We start from the raw sequence: 23,001 nt of genomic DNA, 5'->3' as shown, positions 1-23,001 counted from the left end.
GCTTGTTTCTCTAGCTCCAACAGTGCAGTAATATCTAACTATTCACAATCTAAAAGTAAATTAGAGTTAAGGAACATATAAATATTAGGATGAACAATGTCAGAGTGGCATAGACTAAAATATGGTAGAATAGAATACAGTATATACACATGAGATAAGTAAAGCAAAAATATGTAAACATTAGTGACTAGTGTTCCATTTTTAAAGTGGCCACTGATTTCAAGTCTATGTATATGGGGCAGCAGCCTCTAAGGTGCAGGGTTACATAACCGGGTGGAATCAGCCTAGTGATGGCTATTTAACAATCTGATGGCCTTCAGATAGAAGCGTTTTTTCAGTCTCTCAGGCACAGCTGCACCTGTACTGACCTCGCCTTCTGGATGATAGCGGGGTGAATAGGCAGTGGCTTGGGTGGTTGTTGTCCTTGATCTGTTAGGCCTTCCTGTGACATCAGGTGGTGTAGGTGTCCTGGAGGGTGTCGTTTGCCCCCGGTGATTAGTTGTGCAGACCTCACTACCTTCTGGAGAGCCTTACGGTTGTGGGCGGAGCAGTTTCCGTACCAGGCAGTGATATAGCCCGACAGGATGCTCTCGATTGTGCATCTGTAGAAGCTTGTTTTTGGTGACAAGCCAAATATCCACCCAAGGCGCTGTTGCTCCTTCACCACACTGTTTGTGTGGGTGGACCATTTCAGTTTGTCAGTGACGTGTACGCAGAGGAACTTAACTTTCCACCTTCTCCACTACTGTCCCGTCGATGTGGATAGGGAGGTGCTCCCTCGGCTGTTTCCTGAAGTCCAAGATCATCTCCTTTGTTTTGTAGACGTTGAATGAGAGGTTATTTTCCTGGCACCACACTCCGAGGGCCCTCACCTCCTCCCTGTAGGCATTTTCGTCATTGTTGGTCATCAAGCCTACCACTGTAGTGTAAACTTGATGACTGAGTTGGAGTCGTGCATGGCCACGCAGTCATGGCTGAACAGGGAGTACAGGAGGGGGCTGAGCACCCACCCATGTGGGGCCCGTGTTGAGGATTAGAGAAGTGAAGGTGTTGTTTCCTACCTTCACTTTCTGGGGGCGGCCCGTCAGGAAGTCCAGGCCCCAGTTGCACAGGGCAGGGTTCAGACCCAGGGCCCCAAAATTTAATTTTGATCTTGGAGGGTACTATGGTGCTGAAGGCTGACCTATAGTCAATTAACAGCCTATACTTTTCATCATAGGTACACTTCAACTATGACAGACAAAATGAGAAGAAAAAGAAATCCAGAAAATCACATTGTAGGATTTTTAACAAATTTATTCGCAAATTATGGTGGAAATAAGTATTTGGTCACCTACAAACAAGCAAGATTTCTGGCTCTCACAAACCTGTAACTTCTTCTTTAAGAGGCTCCTCTGTCCTTCACTCGTTACCTGTATTAATGGAACTTGTTATCAGTATAAAAGACACCTGTCCACAACCTCTAACAGTCACACTCCAAACTCCACTATGGCCAAGACCAAAAAGGACACCAGAAACAAAATTGTAGACCTGCACCAGGCTGGGAAGACTGAATCTGCAATAGGTAAGCAGCTTGGTTTGAAGAAATCAACTGTGGGATCAATTATTATGAAATGGAAGACATACAAGACCACTGATAATCTCCCTCGATCTGGGGCTCCACGCAAGATCTCTCCCCGTGGGGTCAAAATTATCACAAGAACGGTGAGCAAAAATCCCAGAACCACACAGGGGGACCTAGTGAATGACCTGCAGAGAGCTGGGACCAAAGTAACAAAGCCTACCATCAGCAAGGGCATTGAAGATGAAACGTGGCTGGGTCTTTCAGCATGACAATGATCCCAAACACACCGCCCGGGCAACGAAGGAGTGGCTTCGTAAGAAGCATTTCAAGGTCCTGGAGTGGCCTAGCCAGTCTCCAGATATCAACCCCATAGAAAATCTTTGGAGTTGAAAGTCTGTTGCCCAGCAACAGCCCCATAACATCACTGCTCTAGAGGAGATCTGCATGGAGGAATGGGCCAAAATACCAGCAAGTGTGTGAACACCTTGTGAAGACTTACAGAAAACGTTTGACCTCTGTCATTGCCAACAAAGGGTATATAACAAAGTATTGAGATAAGTATTTGGTCAATAACAAAAGTTTATTTTCCACAATTTGCAAATAAATTCATTACAAATCCTACAATGTGATTTTCTGGATTTTTTTTTCTTCTCATTTTGTCTGTCATAGTTGAAGTGTACCGGTGATAAATTACAGGCCTCTCATATTTTTAAGTGGGAGAACTTGCACAATTGGTGGCTGACTAAATACTTTTTTGCCCCACTGTAGGTATTCATCTTGTCCAGATGGGATAGGGCAGTGCGATGGCATCGTCTGTGGATCTATTGGGGCGGTAAGCAAGTTGAAGTGGGTCTAGGGTGTCAGGTAAGGTAGAGGTGATATGATCCTGAAGTAGCCTGTCAAAGCACTTCATGATGACAGAAGTGAGTGCTACGGGGCGATAGTAATTTATTTCAGTTACCTTAGCTTTCTTGGGAACAGGAACAATGGTGGACATCCTGAAGCAAGTGAGGACAGCAGACTGGGATAGGGAGAGATTGAATATGTCTGTACACACTTCAGTCAACTGGTCTGCGCATGTTCTGAGGATGCGGCTAGGGATGCCGTCAGCCTTGCAAGGGTTAACACGCTTAAATGTCTTACTCATGTCGGCCACGGAGAAGGCCGCATCGGTGGCACTGTGTTATCCTAAAAGCGGGCGAAGGAGTTTAGCTTGTTCAGAAGCAAGACGGTGTCTGCAACTTGGCTGGTTTTCCCTGTGTAGTCCGTGATTGTCTGCCAAATAAGACTGGTGTCTGAGCCGTTGACTTACAACTCCACTTTGTATCTGTACTGACGTTTTGCCTGTTCGATTGCCTTACGGAGGGAATAACTACACTGTTTGTCATCAGCCATATTCCCAGTCACCCTGCCATGGTTAAATCCAGTGGTTCACACTTTCAGTTTTGCACAAATGCTGACATCTATCCACAATTTCTGGTCAGGATAGGTTTTAAGTCACAATGAGTACAACATCCCTTACACTTCCTGATGGACAATGACAGTATATCCCGAGAAAGCCATGTTTCTGTGAAACAGAGTATGTTACAATCCCTGATGTCTCTCTGGAAGGAGATTCTCGACCTGAGCTCGTCTACTTTATTATCCAGAGACTGAACATTAGTGAGTAATATACTCGGAAGCGGTGGATGGTGTGCGCGCCTCCTGAGTCGGACTAGAAGTCCACTCCGAATAGCGCTTCTCTGCCGGCAGTGTTTTGGATTAGCCTCTGGAATCAGTTCAATTGCTCTGGGGGGTACGAACAAAGGATCCAATTCAAAAGTTGTATTCCCGGTCATAATGCTGGCGAGTTACCGCCACTCTGATATCAAAAAGTTATTTACGGCTGTATGTAGTAACACAAATGTCCTGGGCTGCTAATGTAAGAAATCGCACACAAAAACAAAAATACTGCAAAGTTGCTAAAGAGCTAGAAGCAGAGCTGCCCTATCTGTCGGCGACATCTTGCAAAAAGTGCCATGATCTGAACGAGACTAAGAATCTCTGGATTAACTACGTTAGCTAAATTTGGTAATGAATAAATCATCTAAATGTCTTTTAAAAAATGGACCATTCTATGAACAGTCTTGTGTAAGTTTTAAATGTACACAATACCTGTTAGCAAATGTGTCTGCTGGAGATGACATGCAGTAGGTTGCAGGGACTTGAAGTCGTGCATGATGTCTACTTTGATGCGAACTTGCATTTTCGAATTGGAGTAAATTGAGCCAAATATATATTGATAGGTCACCTTGTCCGAGGGAGATTTACATGGTTGTCACGCGAAACACAGCCTTTATTTTAAGTGTTTCTAAAATTCCCTATGGAAAAATTGGTGGGAAAATGATTAATACCATTTTCCTGTTTGACTATGTTATTGATATCAGCTTATTGATATCAATAAAATGTCACAATACAGTGCAGAGCATTCAATTTGACTGCTGAACCCCAGCTCCTTTAAAACCATTACAAACTACATGCCGTTTAAGGGATTGTTCAATAAATGTTTGGTTAGAATACCAATCACCCCTTGAAGAGCATAGCCAGAAGAGCATATTTCCAATTTCCATCTTCACCCTAGATAAGTTATTTTTTACTAGGCCAGTCAGTTAAGAACAAAATCTTATTTTCAATGACGGCCTGTTCAGGGGCAGAACGACAGATTTGTACCTTGTCAGCTCGGGGGTTTGAACTTGCAACCTTCCGGGTTACAAGTCCAACACTAACCACGAGGCTACCCTGCCGCCCCAAAACCAACCGAGGAAGGAACTGCAACCTCATGCTCCAGAGTTTCCACTAGATAAGTCAGATTCCACAAGCAAAGTAAAAAATTGGCTAACAAATTAGCTTTTTGGTGCTAATTTAAAGGTTACATATAAGGTTTGCAGTGTGGTTAAGGTTTGTTTTAAAATAAAATGTTAAGATCAATTGAAGGGTTTAACCATAATTCTGACTTTGTTAACTAGTGACAACCATCCCTGTTAGACCAGAGAAGCTTTGGTCCAGGGACCTGTATTATTGTCACTTACAGGAAACTCTCCATTAAATAACAAAAGATTGCTCTGAATTTAGATTGACATTCACCATGGAATGCAGCAAGTTAAGCTCACAAAATAAAATAGTAATAGAATAATCTACATAAGACGATCATGATCTAAAAGTCAGTCAAATGTTTTTTTTTTTTAAAGAGTATGATGCCTAGCATTTTATTGGAAACACTGATGTGATTTTGAGCGACACGGAAACCCAACCAAGGCCTTAGCGTACATTGTTCAATGGGCTGGGATGTTGGGGTTACATTGAAGGAAATGTGATAATGTGTACATGGTTGAAAGTGAATGGGTGTAAATCAGGCTTTAAAAAGTATAAGGAAGAAAACGTGCTCATGAATAGAATGCTTGTTGAATAATCAATCAGAAAACCCATCTTTGCTCTGTGGATGGAGAAGTACGGCAAGTCTTTATCAACTAAACGTTCAAGTAATTTTCAGTTATTTCTGTAAATCTCTGAATAGAACACAAATGATTTAAGAGTAAAAAAATATTCTCAACAAAGGGAGAAAATAACTCATTACTTAACCACCCTGTTGACCCCTCAGTAAAAATCCACATATCCCAATAATTGAAAGATATTGCCAACCTGGCCCGATCCAGTCCATCCCTAACCACTGAGTAAATATAGTTCTATTCAGGCTTGTTGATCAGTTATCAGTTATTCCTTGATCTTAACTTTAACTCCAGAACCAAACTATTAAAAGTACCCTTACCTGAGAAGGTAGATGATAAACAGAAAAGATTAACAGACATGTTGAGAGAGAATGATAGACTGGGTATGGTAGTGGAGAGAGAGTTGAGTTCTAGGGGCATAAACTATAATAAGATGGGATGGGAAATAAGAAATGACTGGTTTCTTTAGTCTCATTAGTCTCATATCATCAATATTTCCAGTCAATAGTTAAAAAGATTACATAATTTATCAACAAAAAAAAAAAGTAGACTCACAAATTTATACAAACACTCGACATGAACTCCCAGAATCCAAGGACTGTAAAGGCAAGAGTTTCCATTCAGGATTTTTTTTATTTTTAAACTTGCACTCTCCACTTTGTTTTTATAATACGTAGTGCCCCCCCCCCCCGTATTTGTGGCCCCCAGTCTTTGTCCTCCCTCTTCTTAAAAAGGGTCACACCATGGAGATTGAGAGATGTGGGCAGAGCAGAGGAAGGGGTCGTGCAAACCAGGAGAAAGGGCATTCTAAAAAGAGAGGAAGTGGAGGTGCTGATACTTACCCCGATGGACGAATCCCCATAGCCGATGCTGATGGAGTTTTCGACTGAGGACGGATCGGACATCTGAGGTGAACCTGAGATTGAGGGGAAGAGGGCAAGATAAAGAAACATTACTATGGAAAATCAGCACACTAATAAGTTATGATGAGCGGTATCACTAATCTTGGCAGCTCATCACAGGTGTAACATCTTTGAGACATACCTAAGTGCGTCTAGCATGGGAAGCAGGTTAAGTAGAGCTGTGTCGCTTGGGTCGCTGAACCACGATTTGATGGGTATTGCATTGTCTGTGAGGCGAACACAAATGTTTGACAAGGGGGTACGGAGACAGGCCAGATCCATGACAGAACTGTTACAAGCCAATAGCCCCTTCTGTATAAGCAATCCAATGAAAATGGCACTTGGCATCTACCTGAACTTAGTTTGAAATAATAAATAGCCAAATATTACTTGACATATAATCCCGTGTGAGTTGTACAGGTAACTGACAAAGTAAAAGGAAACACCAACATAAAGTGTCTTAATAGGGCGTGAGCTGCCAGAACAGCATCAATATGCCTTAGGATAGATTCTACAAGAGCCTGGAACTCTATTGGATGGATGTGATGCCATTCTTCCATGAGAAATTCCATCATTTGGCGTTTTGTTTATGGTGGTGGAAAACGCCGTCTCAGGTGCCGCTTATGGAGCGATTTCAGTGCCCTCAGAAATTCTATGAATCCCATTTTGAATTTGCTTTAGGATATTGAATATCTTACTCAATTACCTCGTATCCCTGCACAACTCAGTTCTTTGTATATACCAAAGCTATCGTTACTCATTGTGAATCAATTATTACTTTAATTACATGTTTTACTTTTCTATTATTTCTCTATTTTCTTCTCTCTGCATTGTTGGAAGGCCCCGTAAATAAACATTTCACTTAGTCCACACCTGTTTACGAAGTATGCGACATAGGATTTGAAACTGAATTTAATGAATATTGTATTGTTTTAAAATGCAGTTTGAATATTCTAATCCAATATTTACATATTCAGTTTCAATATGGTAGATATTGCATTCATTGTCTGTGTATCAAGTTTAAACTATAATTTAAAGTTTAAGTTTCAAATAGCATATTCAACTTCTCAGACTCAGTTTTCATATTCAAACAGATAACATCCTGGTACTTTGCCAGCCAAGAAAAGTAGAGGTGAACAGAACAGAATCAAATGTTCTCTGTGATAAACTGAAGCTTCTGACAGTTTTTGAAGCCAATGTGGTATGTTTAATTTATTTTCTTCCTATGAATTTGGCTCTAGCAATTTGAACCGTTTTGGCTATAAACTATTATGACCCCATTCCTGAAAGCAAAGACTCTGTGGAACATGGACGTTCCCCTTTACGATGATCACAGGCTGCACAGAACACATTAGAAGAGTGTCACAATAATGCGCAATTTGGCCCCCATTAAGATTAAGAATATAGTTGAATGGGCCTATCGTAGCCCTTCTAAGGATAGCCTTTTCACTCCCCATTTAAAAGCTTGCTCTTGTGACTGACGGTTCAAACTAGGTCTCCTACATGTCACAAGACCATGTCAGTCCACTTAGCTAAAGCCTATAGGGATACGTTCAAGAAGTTAATGTAAAGGACAACCTGCTTCTTGCTTAACGAGTACTGCTTCCCCCTGACTCAGCTCATACAGTACCGAGATCAAACTCAGGACTTTTGCCTCAAAACACACGACCGCCCTCCTGAAGCATTCCCACCAATTGTGCTATTAAAAAAAGGCCTTCAATTGTGCAAGGGGCGACCCTTCATGCTGAGAATTGAGTTCCACAAATCCCCATCTGCTACACTAATAGAAGTCTTCAAGGTCCAGCAAGGTTACTCATCAAAACAGTGTGGTTTGGTGATACATGCTAATATGAGCAACCTGAAGACCTGTTAGATGTGTTAGTTTCAAGTCTCCGGTAAGGGTAACATGATCGTTGGCTTGCCGAGATAAAGCCTAGCCATTGGTCCTGTGACTTGGATAGGTCTATTCAAGGAGGTGGTCAAAGGGGGGTGAAATGTAACAGGTGGTTTGGTGACTACGCTTGCGTGATGAGTAACTTGTCGGAGACCCGAAAAGTTGCATTGTCTGGCGCACAGGAGACCTGGGTTAGAACCTCATTAGTCAAACTAACATCTCTTCAGGTCTCAGGCAAGGTTGCGCATCACCATGCATGGATCACCAAACCACCTTTGTTGCATTCATTAAATGGAGTGCGTAGATCCTTGCCACTGAAATTGTTGTTGTGCATTAGGCCTGATTTCAAACAGAGGCCGTTATAATGATGCCAATGGATCTCAAATAATAGCTTGTTGCCAAAACGGTTCAAATGCTAGAGCCAAATTAATCGTAAGAAAATAAATGTAACATGCCATATTGTCTTCAGAAACTGCCAGAAACTTCTATTGGTTTCCCACAGAGAGCGTTTGATTCTATCCGTTCTCCTCTACCTTTCCTGGCTGGCAAAGTACCACGATGTTAGTTTAGTTTTAAATAGGAATTTAGAGAAATTAAATTGAAAACTGAATCTGAGGTTGAACATTTGAAACTTTGATACACCTGAAATTAGTTTGTAAACTTGATAGACAATTAATGCAATACCATATTGAAACTTATCAATTTGAATATTCAATTAAATTGTACAACTGAAAGCAATATTCATTCAATTTCAAATCATGAAATACAAGATCAATTTATGAATTAAATTATTACATGTGTGCATTGAATTCAAAATCCTAATACAAATTCAAAAACACTGTTGGCCCTGAAATCGCTCCATAGCTGCTCCAGAATCTCCCATACTGCTCAGATCGGTTGACTGAGGCACATACACTGTTTAAATACCCTATGCTCCTTTGAGACCACTCAAAGTCACTGAGATCTCTTCTAGCCATGGTATTCAAAATGATGAGCAACTGGGCATTGTTATACATGACCTTAAGCTAGAGTCCTGCATGGGTCAGTTTTTTGGAGCCGCACCTGCCCAGCCACATCAATGCCGAGCTCCACCCAACGTCAGGGAAGATCTCTCTGTAACCTGACCCACCCGCATTGAATTGTTCCCGAGAGCCAATCCGTGACCCACCAAATTGATTTAAATTGTTATGACTCCAGGCTAATCCCCTTCCCTACATGAATTTGTCTGCATGTCTATCCAACATTTGGACAAAAGGAAACCATGCCATGAATTAATAACAATATCTTATTTTCTTTTGGGAAAAAAAGCTTTCTAATTAGCTTTCTTACCTAATGAAAGCCTGTAGCCGACATAACAAAACCTTTACATTCAATATTGTTTAGTTCAAATAAATATTTTAATTGAAACTTAAAACAATTCCGAGAATCGAATAGGCAATGGGCTGCAAAAATAACCTATATTTATTTAGTAGGCTATCCTCAAACTTTTTCCAGCCGCACAGGTTGGAACATAATGTGCCCTGAAAATAGTCTGAACGAAAGCCAGAATGAATGTAATAATTAACTGAATTATCGTAAACAAATACCTGCTTGCACTTTTTGCAGGCTGTGTATCCATCTAGGCGTAGGCTACGATGTCTGCCTCACTATTACAGAATGGAATTCAGAACAATGCAACACAAGCTACTGGATTTGTAAAACGTTTCTTGATTTAAAACATTTCCTACCCACAATATAATTGTTCTGAACAGTGTGCCGACCCTCGGGTTAAAATGTTCTCATTCCAGATGCCAACTGATTGTTTTCTTTTGCGGGTCGTCCGCGGGGAACAGTAAGTATCCGATCCGATGCAGGACTCTACACCCTAAGCATGATGGGATGTGAATTGCTTAATTAATGTGTGTGTGTGTGTGTGTGTGTGTGTGTCTGTGGGTGGGGGGGGCACACCCAAAACCAAATTTATTGTTAAATAACACTAATATGTGAACAATATTTTTGAGGTGAACACATTTTGTTATAATAAGGTTGATAGCAATGTGAAAATTTGTTGCAGCTTAAGTCAATTAAAAAACCCACAATGCAATGCTCTCTATGGGCCACAGCATGTGAAGTACCTAATTAGCTGTAAAATCGCCTAAACAAAATGCACTATCAATATAGCCGTCTACAATCTCACCATGTTCAACGTGCAGATCGACGTGCCTCGCAGAGTAGAGTCTGGCATTCGCAACGGCCAATGACCTAAAAGTCGTATTCCTATTAACTTCCAGTGTAGTGAGTGGCTTTATTGCAATGCTACGTGATACCGGCTGAATTTCTGCCTGCTTGAACGGCAATAGCTCAGATACACATGAAATGGCCCTGGAAATCAATGGAACATCACTCAGGGATGCACAAAAACAGTATAACATTCAAAATGGGAAAATCGTTCCTTTAACTCAGGGGCCGCGCCTTCTTTCAATATACTTTATATCCCTCATTTACTTAAGTGTTTCCTTTATTTTGGCAGTTACCTGTCCATGTAGTAGGGTTGGGCGGTATCCAGATTATCATACCGTTTATGTACCATACCGGGGTTTACCGTATTACCGGAAGTGCACACGAGGCGCCATTATTTTCTTTATTTTTTTTGATTTTGGGGGAAAAATAAATTAAACAATTTAGGCAACAGGGATCTTGATCGAGAAAGGGATTGAACGTCTAGTCTGGGTACCAGTCTTTTTAGCTAACATTCCACTCCATGTCATTGTCAAAGAGAAACGTTTAGGCAATCTCAACATTCAATATGCAGCTAGATGGACTGGTTTCGTCCGGACAAACAAAAAAATGGTTGCTTAACAACTGGATACCAACGTGTTCTGTGGAAGAAAAAATGGGATATAGTTCCAATATTTAGATAATCGTAATTTGATTATAGCTGTGAGGGTTATCGAATCATGATTAACTCCTCTGTTCTCCTCGAGCTCATTTAAGATGAATGTTCATATTTGAAGATGGCAGAAAGGCCAGTCTCTTTAGCAATGATATGTGGCAGGAGTGGAATGTTAGCTAAAGAGACTAGTACTCAGACTAGAATGACTCTGCTGTAACCAAAAGCTTGATTTTTGACTACTACCCACTTAGCAAACAAAATGCAAAGCTGGAGCCCTGAGCTGGATATAATTTGACACAAATCGTTATATGCAGGGGCAGAGCACACAGTGACTTATCTTTCTTAAATGGTATACGGTATATCGCCCAAGCCTAACATGTAGTCATTATAACATGGTAACAGCTGCTTACCAGGGTGGATGCGGTAGGCTCCAGGCGAGTTGTCCAGGATGACTATGCTAGATAGATCATTGTGCACCACAGAAAGATCTTTAAAATAGCTACCCAGATCCAATGTACAGTGCTAAATAGAGAAATGAAAATTAGGAATAAAAGTGAGTTTTATATGTTGCAAAAGAGTGATAAGTCTAACTTTACATAGAGAGAACCTTTAATGACAGAGACGATCAGGGCCGGTTTCCTGGAGACAGAATTTTTATTGAAAGTGCTTTTTAGGGTAAGACGAGGCATAAATCTTTATCTGGGAAACCAGCCCTCAGAGTGTAAGACTGAGCAGAGTGCATAACTGTACACAGCTGAAGTGAACCTGTCAGTGGGTTTGTTTACCTGTCTGTAGTATCTTCGTTTAAGGATGTCTCTGTCTAGCTTGTCAGACACGGCTGAGCCATATATTTCCATACTGGCTGTGAAAACCACCAGCTCATACCACTGACTCACCTATAAAAAAAAGATTTAATTTTTTTTTTTTTTAAATCACAAACAGCCAAGAGATCCACCAAAAATGCACAAAATTATAAATCAAATAGATTAACTGTATAGTACACAAACCAAAAAATGAAAATGTATTGATTGCTAGCTCAAAATACTTTAATACATTTGTCATCATCACTGTTGTCCAATTGCCCCTACCTTGACTGACAGTCTCCCCTCATATCACCAAGCACCCTACCCTGTCCAATCACCCTCCAGCAGAGGCTTTAAATACACACACACACACCTTTCCCTAATCATTGTGGCGAGCGTGGTAAAACTGAGAAGACACTGTCTGTCATTGAGTTTTGAAGCATTCTACCTGACAAAGTTATGTTAGAATATTTCAGTTATGCTGTAAGAGCTTTGGTGGTGAACACATTAGTGTTTCAGATGCCAAGCTTATGGTCATGTTGCAGCAGTGTGTAGGAGGGAGATTCCGAGATGTGAGAAGTGTGCAGGAGGGCATGGGACAAACGAATGTGTAGTATCATTGAAAAAGAAATTGTGGCGGTGCTCATGTTGCTGGGGATCAGAATTACCCGGTGCGAGAGAGACAAGTTGAGGCTGCCAGGGTCAGAGTAGAACAGAAGGTGTCATATGCTGAGGCAGTAAAGAGAGTAGAGCAGGGTTTCCCCAAAGTCGGTCCTCTGGGCCCCAAGGGGTGCACGTTTTGGTTTTTGCTCTAGCACTACACAGCAAATTCAAATAATCATCATGCTTTGATGATTTGAAATCAGCTGTGCAGGTGTTAGGGCAAATACCAAAACATGCACCCCTTGGGGTCCCAGGACCGAGTTTGGGAAACACTGGAGTAAAGGATGATGGGTCAAGGGTGAGTACCAGTCCTTGGGCAATACAAAGTGATATGAATTTCTGCTTCGGTAAGGTCACATTCATTGCCATGGTTATCAACGGGGCGGCAGGGTAGCCTAGTGGTTAGAGCGTTGGACTAGTAACCGAAAGGTTGCAAGTTCGAATCCCCGAGCTGTCGTTCTGCCCCTGAACAGGCAGTTAACCCACTGTTCCTAGGCCGTCATTGAAAAATAAGAATTTGTTCTTAACTGACTTGCCTAGTAAAATAAAGGTTAAAAAAAATGTAGAAATAGAACGGAAATCACAGAAAACAGATGGTTGTGGTGAGAGCTGCAGAGAGCTGCAGAGAAGTACTTGGGTGTATGAGGTTTTACTGCAGAAGAGTTACAAGGTCTTTGGAACGAAAGAGTACTGTCCTCCCAGGCCACTGGCCTGGTGTAAGATCAGTTACAGTCAAAGTAGTGTAATGGGGTGGTGTTACCATTTTTAGGAAATGGTGTTAGACAATGTACAAAACAACGGCTCTTTCCAAGACAGACTGACCAGGTGAAAGCTATGATCCCTTATTGATGTCACTTATTAAATCCACTTCAAATCAGTGTAGCAGACAGGTACAGACAGATTTTTAAGCCTTGAGACATGGATTGTTACCGTGTGCCATTCAGAGGGCGACTGGGCAAGACAAAATATTTAAGTGCGGGTATGGTAGTAGGTGCCAAGCACACCAGTTTGAGTGCGTCAAGAACTGCAATGTTGCTGAGCTTTTCACACTCAACAGTTTCCCATGTGTATCAAGAATGGTTCACCGCCCAAAGGACACCCAGCCAACTGAGGGAAGGATGCATTGGACATCAACATGGGCCAGCATCCCTGTGGAATGCTTTTGACACCTTGTAGAGTCAATGCTCCGACAAATTAAGGCTGTTCTGAGGGCAAAAGGGATGCAACTCAATATATTAGGAAGGTGTTCCTAATGTTTGGTACACTCAGTGTAGGGTTAGTTAGTCCTTTTTATTTTTGTATCACAAAATGTAACGTGATCGATTACACTCCCGCACAGTAGGTGGCAGCATAAACAAACAAAATGTGCAACCGCCATGATACCAAAGAAAAAGAAGCGTCAGCTCCAGACCTTACCAGTTTGCAAGTGTTTGTTACAACACACCTTTTCTCTTATAACCTTTCCTTGGCGTTTTGGATGCGTTTATTGATCACATAAGTTCTTATTTATTGATTTGTATTAGAATTTTGAGAACATTTACTGTTACTAATTGATATGTTTACCATAACTTTATTTTACCCATTGCTTAACTTTCACTACAGTGATATTCCTTTGAAATGTTATGAGGTTTATGAGTACATTTATATGCATTTGTTTTACCATATATCAAATCACTCATGTATTTTTTTTCTTCCAGTTAACCATCCTTTCACCGTAATTGTCCTAACATCCATTCATCCTTCAATATAATTTCATGATCTAAACTGCAATAATAAAACTGCCATCCTCCTCTGTATTTTTAAATGGACACCACGACAATAGCCCCAACTCAAACGTCAAGATACAGTCCTTTATTCAAACCACAACTCTAACCAGTTTTTTTGACACCAAGAAGCACTGCAGAGAGCATAAACAAGATGCGAACACAAAGTATTAAGCTGCTTGAAATCGTATATCCAAAGCTTAGTTGAATAATGTTCATACTTGCTACTATATTGTACTTATTTGGATGTTGACACAAAAGGCCCATCACTTACCACTTCTAAGAAGAAGTCCACATGCGGTCTTTTATGTACTAAAAACCTGACAGGATGTCTGTTGATCACCACCTTCATGGGAGAGAGAGAGAGAATATGAATAAAAGAGAACAGGTAAGGTTAAGCGTGCGAGTCAGTCTGGCGTGTGTTGACAAGTGACAGCATGACGCGAATTAATCACACAGTGAACATATAGGCCAATACCTTTAGGATGAAGTCTGGTGGAGTGCCTGGTCTCACTTTGGGTCTCACCAACCTATCAGGGTGGGAGTGGATTAAGGTCTCGTCAAGGTCCAGCACCAGAATCTTCCTCTTGACTGCATCTGATGAGCAGGAGCCCAAGTCCAATCACAGTCAATACCACGTGAAAGATTAAACAAGTAACCTCTAATTTTTCAATTTCAAAGCCATAAATCTCTGGCCTCTAGCCTGGTCCCAGATCCGTTTGTTCTGTCATGGCAACCCTTACATTCAATGTCATGACAACGGCAATAATAGTTTGGACATATTAATAGACATTTACAAGAACATGTTTCAGTACGATACAATACGCAAAAAAAAAAAAAATGCATTTATCAATAATGGCTGTTGATGCCGAAAAGGCTTTCAACTGTCTCGGTTTTTCCTATATATAAAAAAAAAACTGCAATCCTTCAACTTTCCAGCTGAAACAAATGTAATAAAAATATTATAAATATCCTAAAGCAAAAATATACAAATAATACATTATCTGAAATTGCTTAAGGGGAACAAGACAGTGACGTATTCCCTCCCCTCCTGTTTGCACTGGCAATTGCAGAAAGAATTAGACAGGACCCAAAACGTAACAGCTATCAATATTGGTAAACATGAATATAATCTAAACTTATTTGCCGTTCTCCTGATATACCTGACCAATATTGAAAACTCAATGCCCCCCTTGTTAGAAATATTTTCAGAATAATTACATTTCAGGATATAAAATGTACATGTAAATAAACTGAAATAATGACAACAGGTCAAATTTAAATAATAACTAGTGATCTACGGCAATCCTTTAAGTGGACCACAAAAAATACAAAATACGTAAGATGGTTAAGTGACAAAACAACAAATGTAAAAAGATACATTTATCCCATTACTCAACAATAAGAAAACAGAACTAATTAAATGTAACAATCTTCCCATGAATCTTATAGGTAAAATAAACCTCTTCAGAATGGCATGGCTCCCAAAATGTATATATTTTTTATTCTCGGTAATCCCAATTACCCCACCGAAGACATTCCTTTAAAAAGTATACTCTGCCATAAGTCTTTAAATGGTTTTAACCTCTCAGACTTGGAATTGTATCAACTCGCCACCCAAGGCTTTTACTTGAGACATATGTTTGAATGCACTTACAGGCCTCCCGAGAGGCGGAGCGGTCTAAGATACTGCATCGCAGTGCTTGATGCGTCACTACAGCCCCGGGTTCGATTACAGGTTATGTCACAGCCGGCCGTGACCAAGAGATCCATGAGGCTGCACACAATTGTCTCAGTGTCGTCCGGGTTAGGGGAGGCTTTGGCTGGCCGGGATTTCCTTGTCCCATCGCGCTCTAAGGAATCCTTGTGGCAGGTGTTTTGTCCGACACATTGGTGTAGCTGGCTTCCGGGTTAAGCGAGCAGTGCAGCTTGGCAGGGTCATGTTCTGGAGGATGCATGGTTCTCGACATTCGCCTCTCCCGAGTCCATAGGGGAGTTGCAGCGATGGGACAAGACTAACTACCAATTGGATATCACGAAATTGGGGAGAAAACGGGGTAAATATATATTTTTATCAAAACAATTTTAATGCACTAAAAAGGAACAATGGTTACATATTGAAGATGGGTTGGACGATACTCTTACTTTGGTATAAAAACATTTTTTTTACATAACTGGAAAACAACCAATCCCCCATCGTTAAGACAAGGGAAAAATAATATGCTTCATTATCTAAATATTGTCAGATGTGGGCGACAGAGGAATAAAATGGTGCAATTTGAGGACGTGGCAGAGAGTAGTGCAGGCACTGGAGATAGGGGTGAGAACAAGTTGGTCTGGGCAGGTGTGATGTTTGTGTGTCTGTATGTTGTCTTTTGTATGTTTGGTACTGTAAGAAAAAGCAAAGGCAGCAGTAACAGATCTGGGACAAGATTAAGACCCTTTGATGTTTTAGACACTATAGTGACAGGATACTTACTGAGTCTGTTTCTGGACACAGGCAACAGAGGTAGTGTGTCATAACGCACCGTTTGGTACTGGATTATCTGAAGAGGTAGAGATGATTAACTGTCACAATTGATCAACTGAAATGTCAAATTACCTAAACTTACCTCAAAATGTTTTGCGATAAACACAAATTTTCAGTTTGTTAAATACATTGTGGCGAAATACCAGGGTGCTGGAGTATTTTTAAATATATTTGTCGATTACACACATTGTTTTACTCTCTATTCACTTGGAACTAAGCCTAGATCAGTTGTGTGAACTGAACAACCCTCTGATGGGTTCCAGACAGATAAAGAATATAAACTTCTCTATAAAGAAGTTATTTCTGTAGGTGTCAGTGTATACTGACAGTCAGATAGTTGTGGGTACAGTACTAGTGATGCGCAGGTTGACTCAACCCGCAGTTCCCACAGGGGGGGTGCGGCAGGTTTTAGGGTCATGAAATATTGTGTGGATGAAGGGCGGGTGGGTGGCAGGCGGATTGAATAGAGAGAAAATAATGCATACAAAATGCCTACATGTATAATTCTTGTACCAGTTGTATCTATAGGCGACATGGAAGTTTCTCTCATAATGATTTATCTGGCGTTAGTACATAGCCTTAGCCGAAGCTTTAGGGCCTAACTAGCACGCCAAATACACGCCAATCTGTAAAAAAATTGTCACAAAATGGGGACTTCAAAATGGCACATCAAGGGAACTGAACTGTTCCAGCCTACTCTCATAAACTAGACGTATCATAGTAAATGTAAATCCTGGACTCAAATTAGTAAAATATGTTACATTTGGTATGGTTACATAAGACAGGTTACTTAAGGCAAAAACAAAAGTAGGGTGATTGGTCAAGGTGGATGGGTGGACGTATAACTCGAACATCTAGAAACCCGAAGGTTGTGTGTTCAAATCTCATCATGGACAACTTTAGCATTTTAGCTCATTAAGAACTTTGCAACTACTTACTACTTTTTAGCAACTACTTAGCATGTTAGCTAAACCTTCAACCTAACTCCTAACCTTAACCCCTAGCTAGCATTAGCTATGTCACTAACGTTAGCAAAAACAAACTGGAATTCGTAACATATTGTACAAATTACGATTGGTAACATATACAAAAGTACGTGGACACTCCAAATTAGTGGATTCTGCCATTTCAGCCACACACATTGCTGACAGGTGTATAAAATTGAGCACACAGCCATGCAATCTCCAAAGACAACCATTGGGAGTAGAATAGCCTTACTGAAGAGCTCAGTGACTTTCAACGTGGCACTGTCATTGGATGCCACCTTTCCAAGTCAGTTCGTCACATTTCTGCCCTGCTAGAGCTGCCCCGGTCAACTTTATGTGCCGTTGTTGTGAAGTGGAAACGTCTAAGAGCAACAACGGCTCAACCGTGAAGTGGTAGGCCACACAAGCTAACAGAACAGGCTGAATCGTGTAGTGCATAAAAATTGTCTGTCCTCGGTTGCAACACTCACTACCAAGTTCCAAACCGCCTCTGAAAGCAACGTCAGCAAAATAACTTAGTCTGGAACTTAATGAAATGGATTTCCATGGCCAAGAAGCCTAAAATCACTATATGCAATGCATCGGCTGGAGTGGTGTAAAGCTTACCGCCATTGGACTCTGGAGCAGTGGAAACGCGTTCTCTGGAGTGATGAATCACGCTCCTCATCTGGCAGTCCGACAGACTAATCTGGGTTTGGTGGATGCCAGGAGAACGCTACCTGCCCCAATACATAGTTTCACCTGTAAAGATTGGTGGAAAAGGAATATTGGTCTGGGGCTGTTTTTCCATGGTTGGGGCTAGGCCCCTTAGTTCCAGTGAAGGGAAATCTTAATGTTAAATAATACAATGACATTCTAGACAATTCTGTGCTTCCAACTTTGTGACAACAATTTGGGGAAGGCCCTTTCCTGTTTCAGCATGACAATGCCCCCGTGCACAAATGAGGTCCATACAGAAATGGTTTGTCGAGATGGGTTTGGAAGAACTTGACTGGCCTGCACAGAGCCCGGACCTTAACCCCGTCGAATACCTTGGGGATGTATTGGAACGCCGACTGCGAGCCAGGCCTAATTGCCCAACATCTCTGCCCGACCTCACTAATGCTCTTGTGGCTGAATGGAAGCAAGTCCCTGCAGCAATGTTCCAATATCAAGTGAAAAGCCTTCCCAGAAGAGTTGGGGCTGTTATAGCAGCAAACGCCATATTAATGCCCATGATTTTGGGAATTGGCTGTTCGACAAGCAGGTGTCCACATACACTAGGTGAGCAAAAGTATCATACAAAATGGATGATGGACATCCACAAATGAATAAATACCATACGAAATGTAACATATTATACAAATTTGAGTGTCCCGGATTTATATTACCTCAGTTCAGGTTGACTGTTCAGATGGGTAAAATGGAATAGTAGCCTAACTGAAATCTGGACACTGACTGTAGGTTTATAACCGCTCATATAGCCTACTACAATATGAGCTCCGGCAGAATTAAGGATTTCTTACAGTAAAATTATACACCAAATGTAAGTTGACTGGGAAACAATAGGGGAAAAATATTATTTCATTCTTTCAGCATCTTGAGAGAATGAATGCACGGTTAGGGATCACCTGTAAAGGTGCTATCTTTGTCAGCATCATAAAAGCTGATAGTATTTCAACCACATAAAATATGCATCCAAGCTGAACTTAAATCTTATGAAAAACATGTTTGGTCATTTTAACCGCTTTCAGTTGCCTTAAAACCATTCAAACTGAAATTTGGGATGGGAAATTAATTAATTTAGAGTTATTGCATTTCTCTTTGGTCCATAAACATCTTTACTGAATGGGAGAAGCAGAAATTAAAGAAATGCATGCCTACCAACTTCAACTACACTTAACAAAAATATAAAAACACATGTAAAGTGTGTTCCCCACGTTTCAAGAGGTAAAATAAAAGATCCCAGAAATGTTCCATAAGCACAAAAGGCTTCTCTAATCGTGTGCACAAATTTCTTATATCCCTGTTATTGAGTATTTCTCCTTTGCCAAGATAATCCATCCACCTGGTAGGTGTGGAAAATCAAGAAGCTGATTAAACAGCATGATCATTACATAGGTGCAACTTGTGCTGGGGACAAAAGGCCATTACACTGTGCAGTTGTGTCACACAACACAATGCCACAGATGTCTCAAGTTGAGGGAGCGTGCAATTGGCATACTGACTGCAGGAATGTCCACCAGAGCTGTTGCCAAGAATTTAATGTTAATTTCTCTACCATAAGCCGCATCCAAAAACATGCTAAGATAAATAAATAACAGTATGTGGATGAGGTAGTTGGACAGGCTATTTACAGATGAGCTATGTACAGGTGCAGTGATCTGTGAGCTGCTCTGACAGCTGGTGCTTAAAACTAGTGAGGGAGATATCTCCAGCTTCAGTGATTTTTGCAGTTCGTTCCAGTCATTGGCAGCAGAGAACTGGAAGGAAAGGCAGCCAAAGGAAGAATTGGCTTTGGGGGTGACCAATGAGATACCTGCTGGAGCGCGTGCTGCTATGGTGACCAGTGAGCTGAGACAAGACGGGGCTTTACCTAGCAGAGACTTGTAGATGACCTGGAGCCAGTGGGTATGGTGACGAGAGTGAAGCGAGGGCCAGCCAACGAGAGCATACAGGTCGCAGTGTTGGGTAGTATATGGAGTTTTGGTGACAAAACGGATGGCACTGTGATAGACTGCATCCAATTTGTTGAGTAGAGTGTTGGAGGCTATTTTGCAAATGACATTGCCAAAATCGAGGATCGGTAGGATGGTCAGTTTTACGAGGGTGTGTTTGGCAGCATGAGTGAAGGATGCTTTGTTGTGAAATAGGAAGCCGATTCTAGATTTAATTTTGGATTGTAGATGCTTAATGTGAGTCTGGAAGGAGTCTGGTTTACAGTAACCAGACACCTAGGTATTTGTAGTTGTCCACATATTCTAAGTCAGAACCGTCCAGTGTAGTGATGCTGGACGGGCGGGCAGGTGCGGGCAGTGATCGGTTGAAGAGTATGCATTTACTTTTACTTGCATTTAAGAGCAATTTGAGGCCATGGAACGAGAGTTGTATGGCATTGACACTCATTTGGAGGTTTGTTAACACAGTGTCCAAAGGGCCAGATGTACACAGAATGGTGTCGTCTGCGTAGAGGTGGATCAGAGAATCACCAGCAGCAAGAGCGACATCCTTTATGTATACAGAGAAGAGAGTCAACCCGAGAATTGAACCCTGTGGCACCCCCAGAGACTGCCTAGGGGTCTGGAAAACAGGCCCTCCGATTTGACACACTGAACTCTATCAGAGAAGTAGTTGGTGAACCAGGCGAGGCAGTCATTTGAGAAACCAAGGCTATTGAGTCTGCCGATAAGAATGCAGTGATTTACAAGAGTTGAAAGCCTTGGCCAGGTTGACTAAGACGGCTGCACAGTACTGTCTTTTATCGATGGCGGTTAAGATATCGTTTAGGACCTTGAGCGTGGCTGAGGTGCACCCATGACCAGCTCTGAAACCAGATTGAAATGCGGAAAAGGTACGGTGGGATTCGAAATGGTCGGTTTGTTAACTTGGCTTTCGAAGACCTTAGAAAGGCAGGGTAGGATAGATATAGGTCTGTAGCAGTTTGGGTCTAGAGTGTCTCCCCCTTTGAAGAGGGGGATGACCGTGGCAAATGTCCAATCTTTGGGAATCTCAGACGATACGAAAGAGGTTGAACAGGCTAGTAATAGGGGTTGCAACAATTGTTATTTTCTTAATCTATTTTTTTAACTTAACTTCTTAAAGCACTGTTGGTTAAGGGCTTGTAAGTAAACATTTCACTGTAAGGTCTACACCTGTTGTATTGAGCGCATGTAACATAAAATTTGTCAACTGCACATTCCCTCAACTTGGGACATCTGTGGAATTGTGTGGTGTGAAAAAACTGCTTATTTTGGAGAGGCTATTTGTCCCCAGCACAAGGTGCACCTGTGTAATGATCATGCGGTTTAATCAACTTCTTAATATCCCACACTTGTTAGGTGGATGGATTATCTTGGCATGGGAGAAATGCTCACGAACAGGGTTGTATACAAATTTGGGCACAAATTGAGAGAAATAAGCTTTTTGTGTGTATGGAAAATTTCAGAGACATTGTATTTAAACTCATGAAACAATTTAAATGTTGCGTTTTGTTACGTGTAGTAGCACATGTTAAGACAACCCGTATTGATTACACCTGTTTGACAGTTTTCCTCGAGGTCTTTGAAATGTTACCAAGATTTAATTTGGAATCAAATAGCACAGTGAAGTACATAGATTGGCGTGTGTGTGAGTTATCGATTAACCGCCTGTCAAGAGCATTGGCAAATCCAAATGGGCCGTGTGCATATTAGTTCATCCAGCTTCCAATATCATTTATCCAAGTGATATTAATTAGGGGAAATACCTTAGCAGGGGCCAATATTATTACACTTTTAGTTCTAGAAAACTCACCGTCCGTAAATGCTTCCTGAGTATGTACAGAATAAACCCCCATATTCTAGATGTAACTCCGACGAAAGTGTGAATGCCAAGTAAACGGTGATGAGTCTTCAGCATGGTACAACCCGAGCGACTCCAATTGAGTCGGGACCCCAGCCTCTTCCCTCCCGAAACCGCAGGTCGAGTAGACACTGGCCAATGGCAATCGTGGGCTCAGTTCAAATCTTACTTTCGCTACACTCCACTGAAAATGAATGAAAAAATTAAACGTAAAAAGTAGCCTACAACGCAAAACCGTCATTAAATACGAAAGCGAGGAATCCAGACGAATAACATTCACTGGTTCTCGGTCACTACCTAGCAAGCTAGACTTTCACTAAGTGTGAAAAGACGTCTTTATGAAATGCAAACAATGCCCTTCTAACCTTGCTTAGTTTCGTTGATAAATAAGTTGGTTTACGAAATATGGCAAAGGTCCCAACTAGACGCCGTCAACGCAACTTTCAAAGAAATCAGGAATTGGACAGAGTGCCGCCATAAGTGTCTCGCTGTCACTTCCGTAGAGAAAAACATGCGCTCCTTTCAAATACTTTCCTCCCGCGAAATAGTCACATCCAGGCCACAGGCATTGACCTCAGTATGGTTAAGACCAGCATTGACCAACAGGCAGGTCATTAGAAATACACTACTGCATTGTAATATACTGTAATCTATTATGAAGCGCAATCAATGACCATGGTGGATAAAATAATGCCAGACAGAACTATTTTGTTACACCCAGTCCAGACAACCGCTAGGCTGCGGTGCTGTTCAAAAACGGCTCCAGTCCAGACAAACGTCTGCAGTGTAAATTGGGACCATACAATTAGGAATTAGAATACTAGAATGGCCATGAACCTTTCTAAGATTGTCCAAATGTCAGCCACGTTGGCCAGGGAGTTGGTCTTACCCGTGATGAAATGTTTTCCACACACATATTGGACACCAGGTCCCCACATTTCCTACACCAAATTCACTGATGATAAAACTTAGACAAGTTGTAAATGCAACAAGTATTCAT

General features: G+C 41.4%; 1 protein-coding gene across 6 annotated transcripts in view; it reads right to left on the bottom strand.

Moving 5' to 3' along the window:
- Positions 1–22,686, bottom strand: part of LOC115135423 (CTD nuclear envelope phosphatase 1A-like) — a 28,153-nt gene extending 5,467 nt beyond the window's left edge. For 3 of the 6 annotated variants that reach the window (XR_010464881.1, XM_029670103.2, XM_065023481.1), the window contains exons 1-8: positions 21,954–22,686; positions 16,426–16,492; positions 14,425–14,543; positions 14,221–14,292; positions 11,503–11,613; positions 11,128–11,239; positions 6,094–6,178; positions 5,892–5,965 (exon numbers count right to left, since the gene is read on the bottom strand). Coding sequence is in view for 5 of the 6 variants with exons in the window: in XM_029670103.2 (XP_029525963.1) it covers positions 5,892–5,965; positions 6,094–6,178; positions 11,128–11,239; positions 11,503–11,613; positions 14,221–14,292; positions 14,425–14,543; positions 16,426–16,492; positions 21,954–22,058 (745 nt within the window). In the remaining variant the exon portion in view is untranslated. Of the gene's footprint in view, positions 1–5,770; positions 5,966–6,093; positions 6,179–11,127; positions 11,240–11,502; positions 11,614–14,220; positions 14,293–14,424; positions 14,544–16,425; positions 16,493–21,953 lie in introns of those variants that run through there. The other 3 variants (XM_065023482.1, XM_065023483.1, XM_029670102.2) reach the window with 2 other exon arrangements.
- Between the last annotated feature and the right edge of the window lie 315 nt (positions 22,687–23,001).

Source organism: Oncorhynchus nerka, linkage group LG10 (genome assembly GCF_034236695.1).
Source record: "Oncorhynchus nerka isolate Pitt River linkage group LG10, Oner_Uvic_2.0, whole genome shotgun sequence".
In the NCBI taxonomy this organism is placed as follows: Eukaryota; Metazoa; Chordata; class Actinopteri; order Salmoniformes; family Salmonidae; genus Oncorhynchus; species Oncorhynchus nerka.
This window is presented reverse-complemented; position numbering and strand designations above follow the sequence as displayed.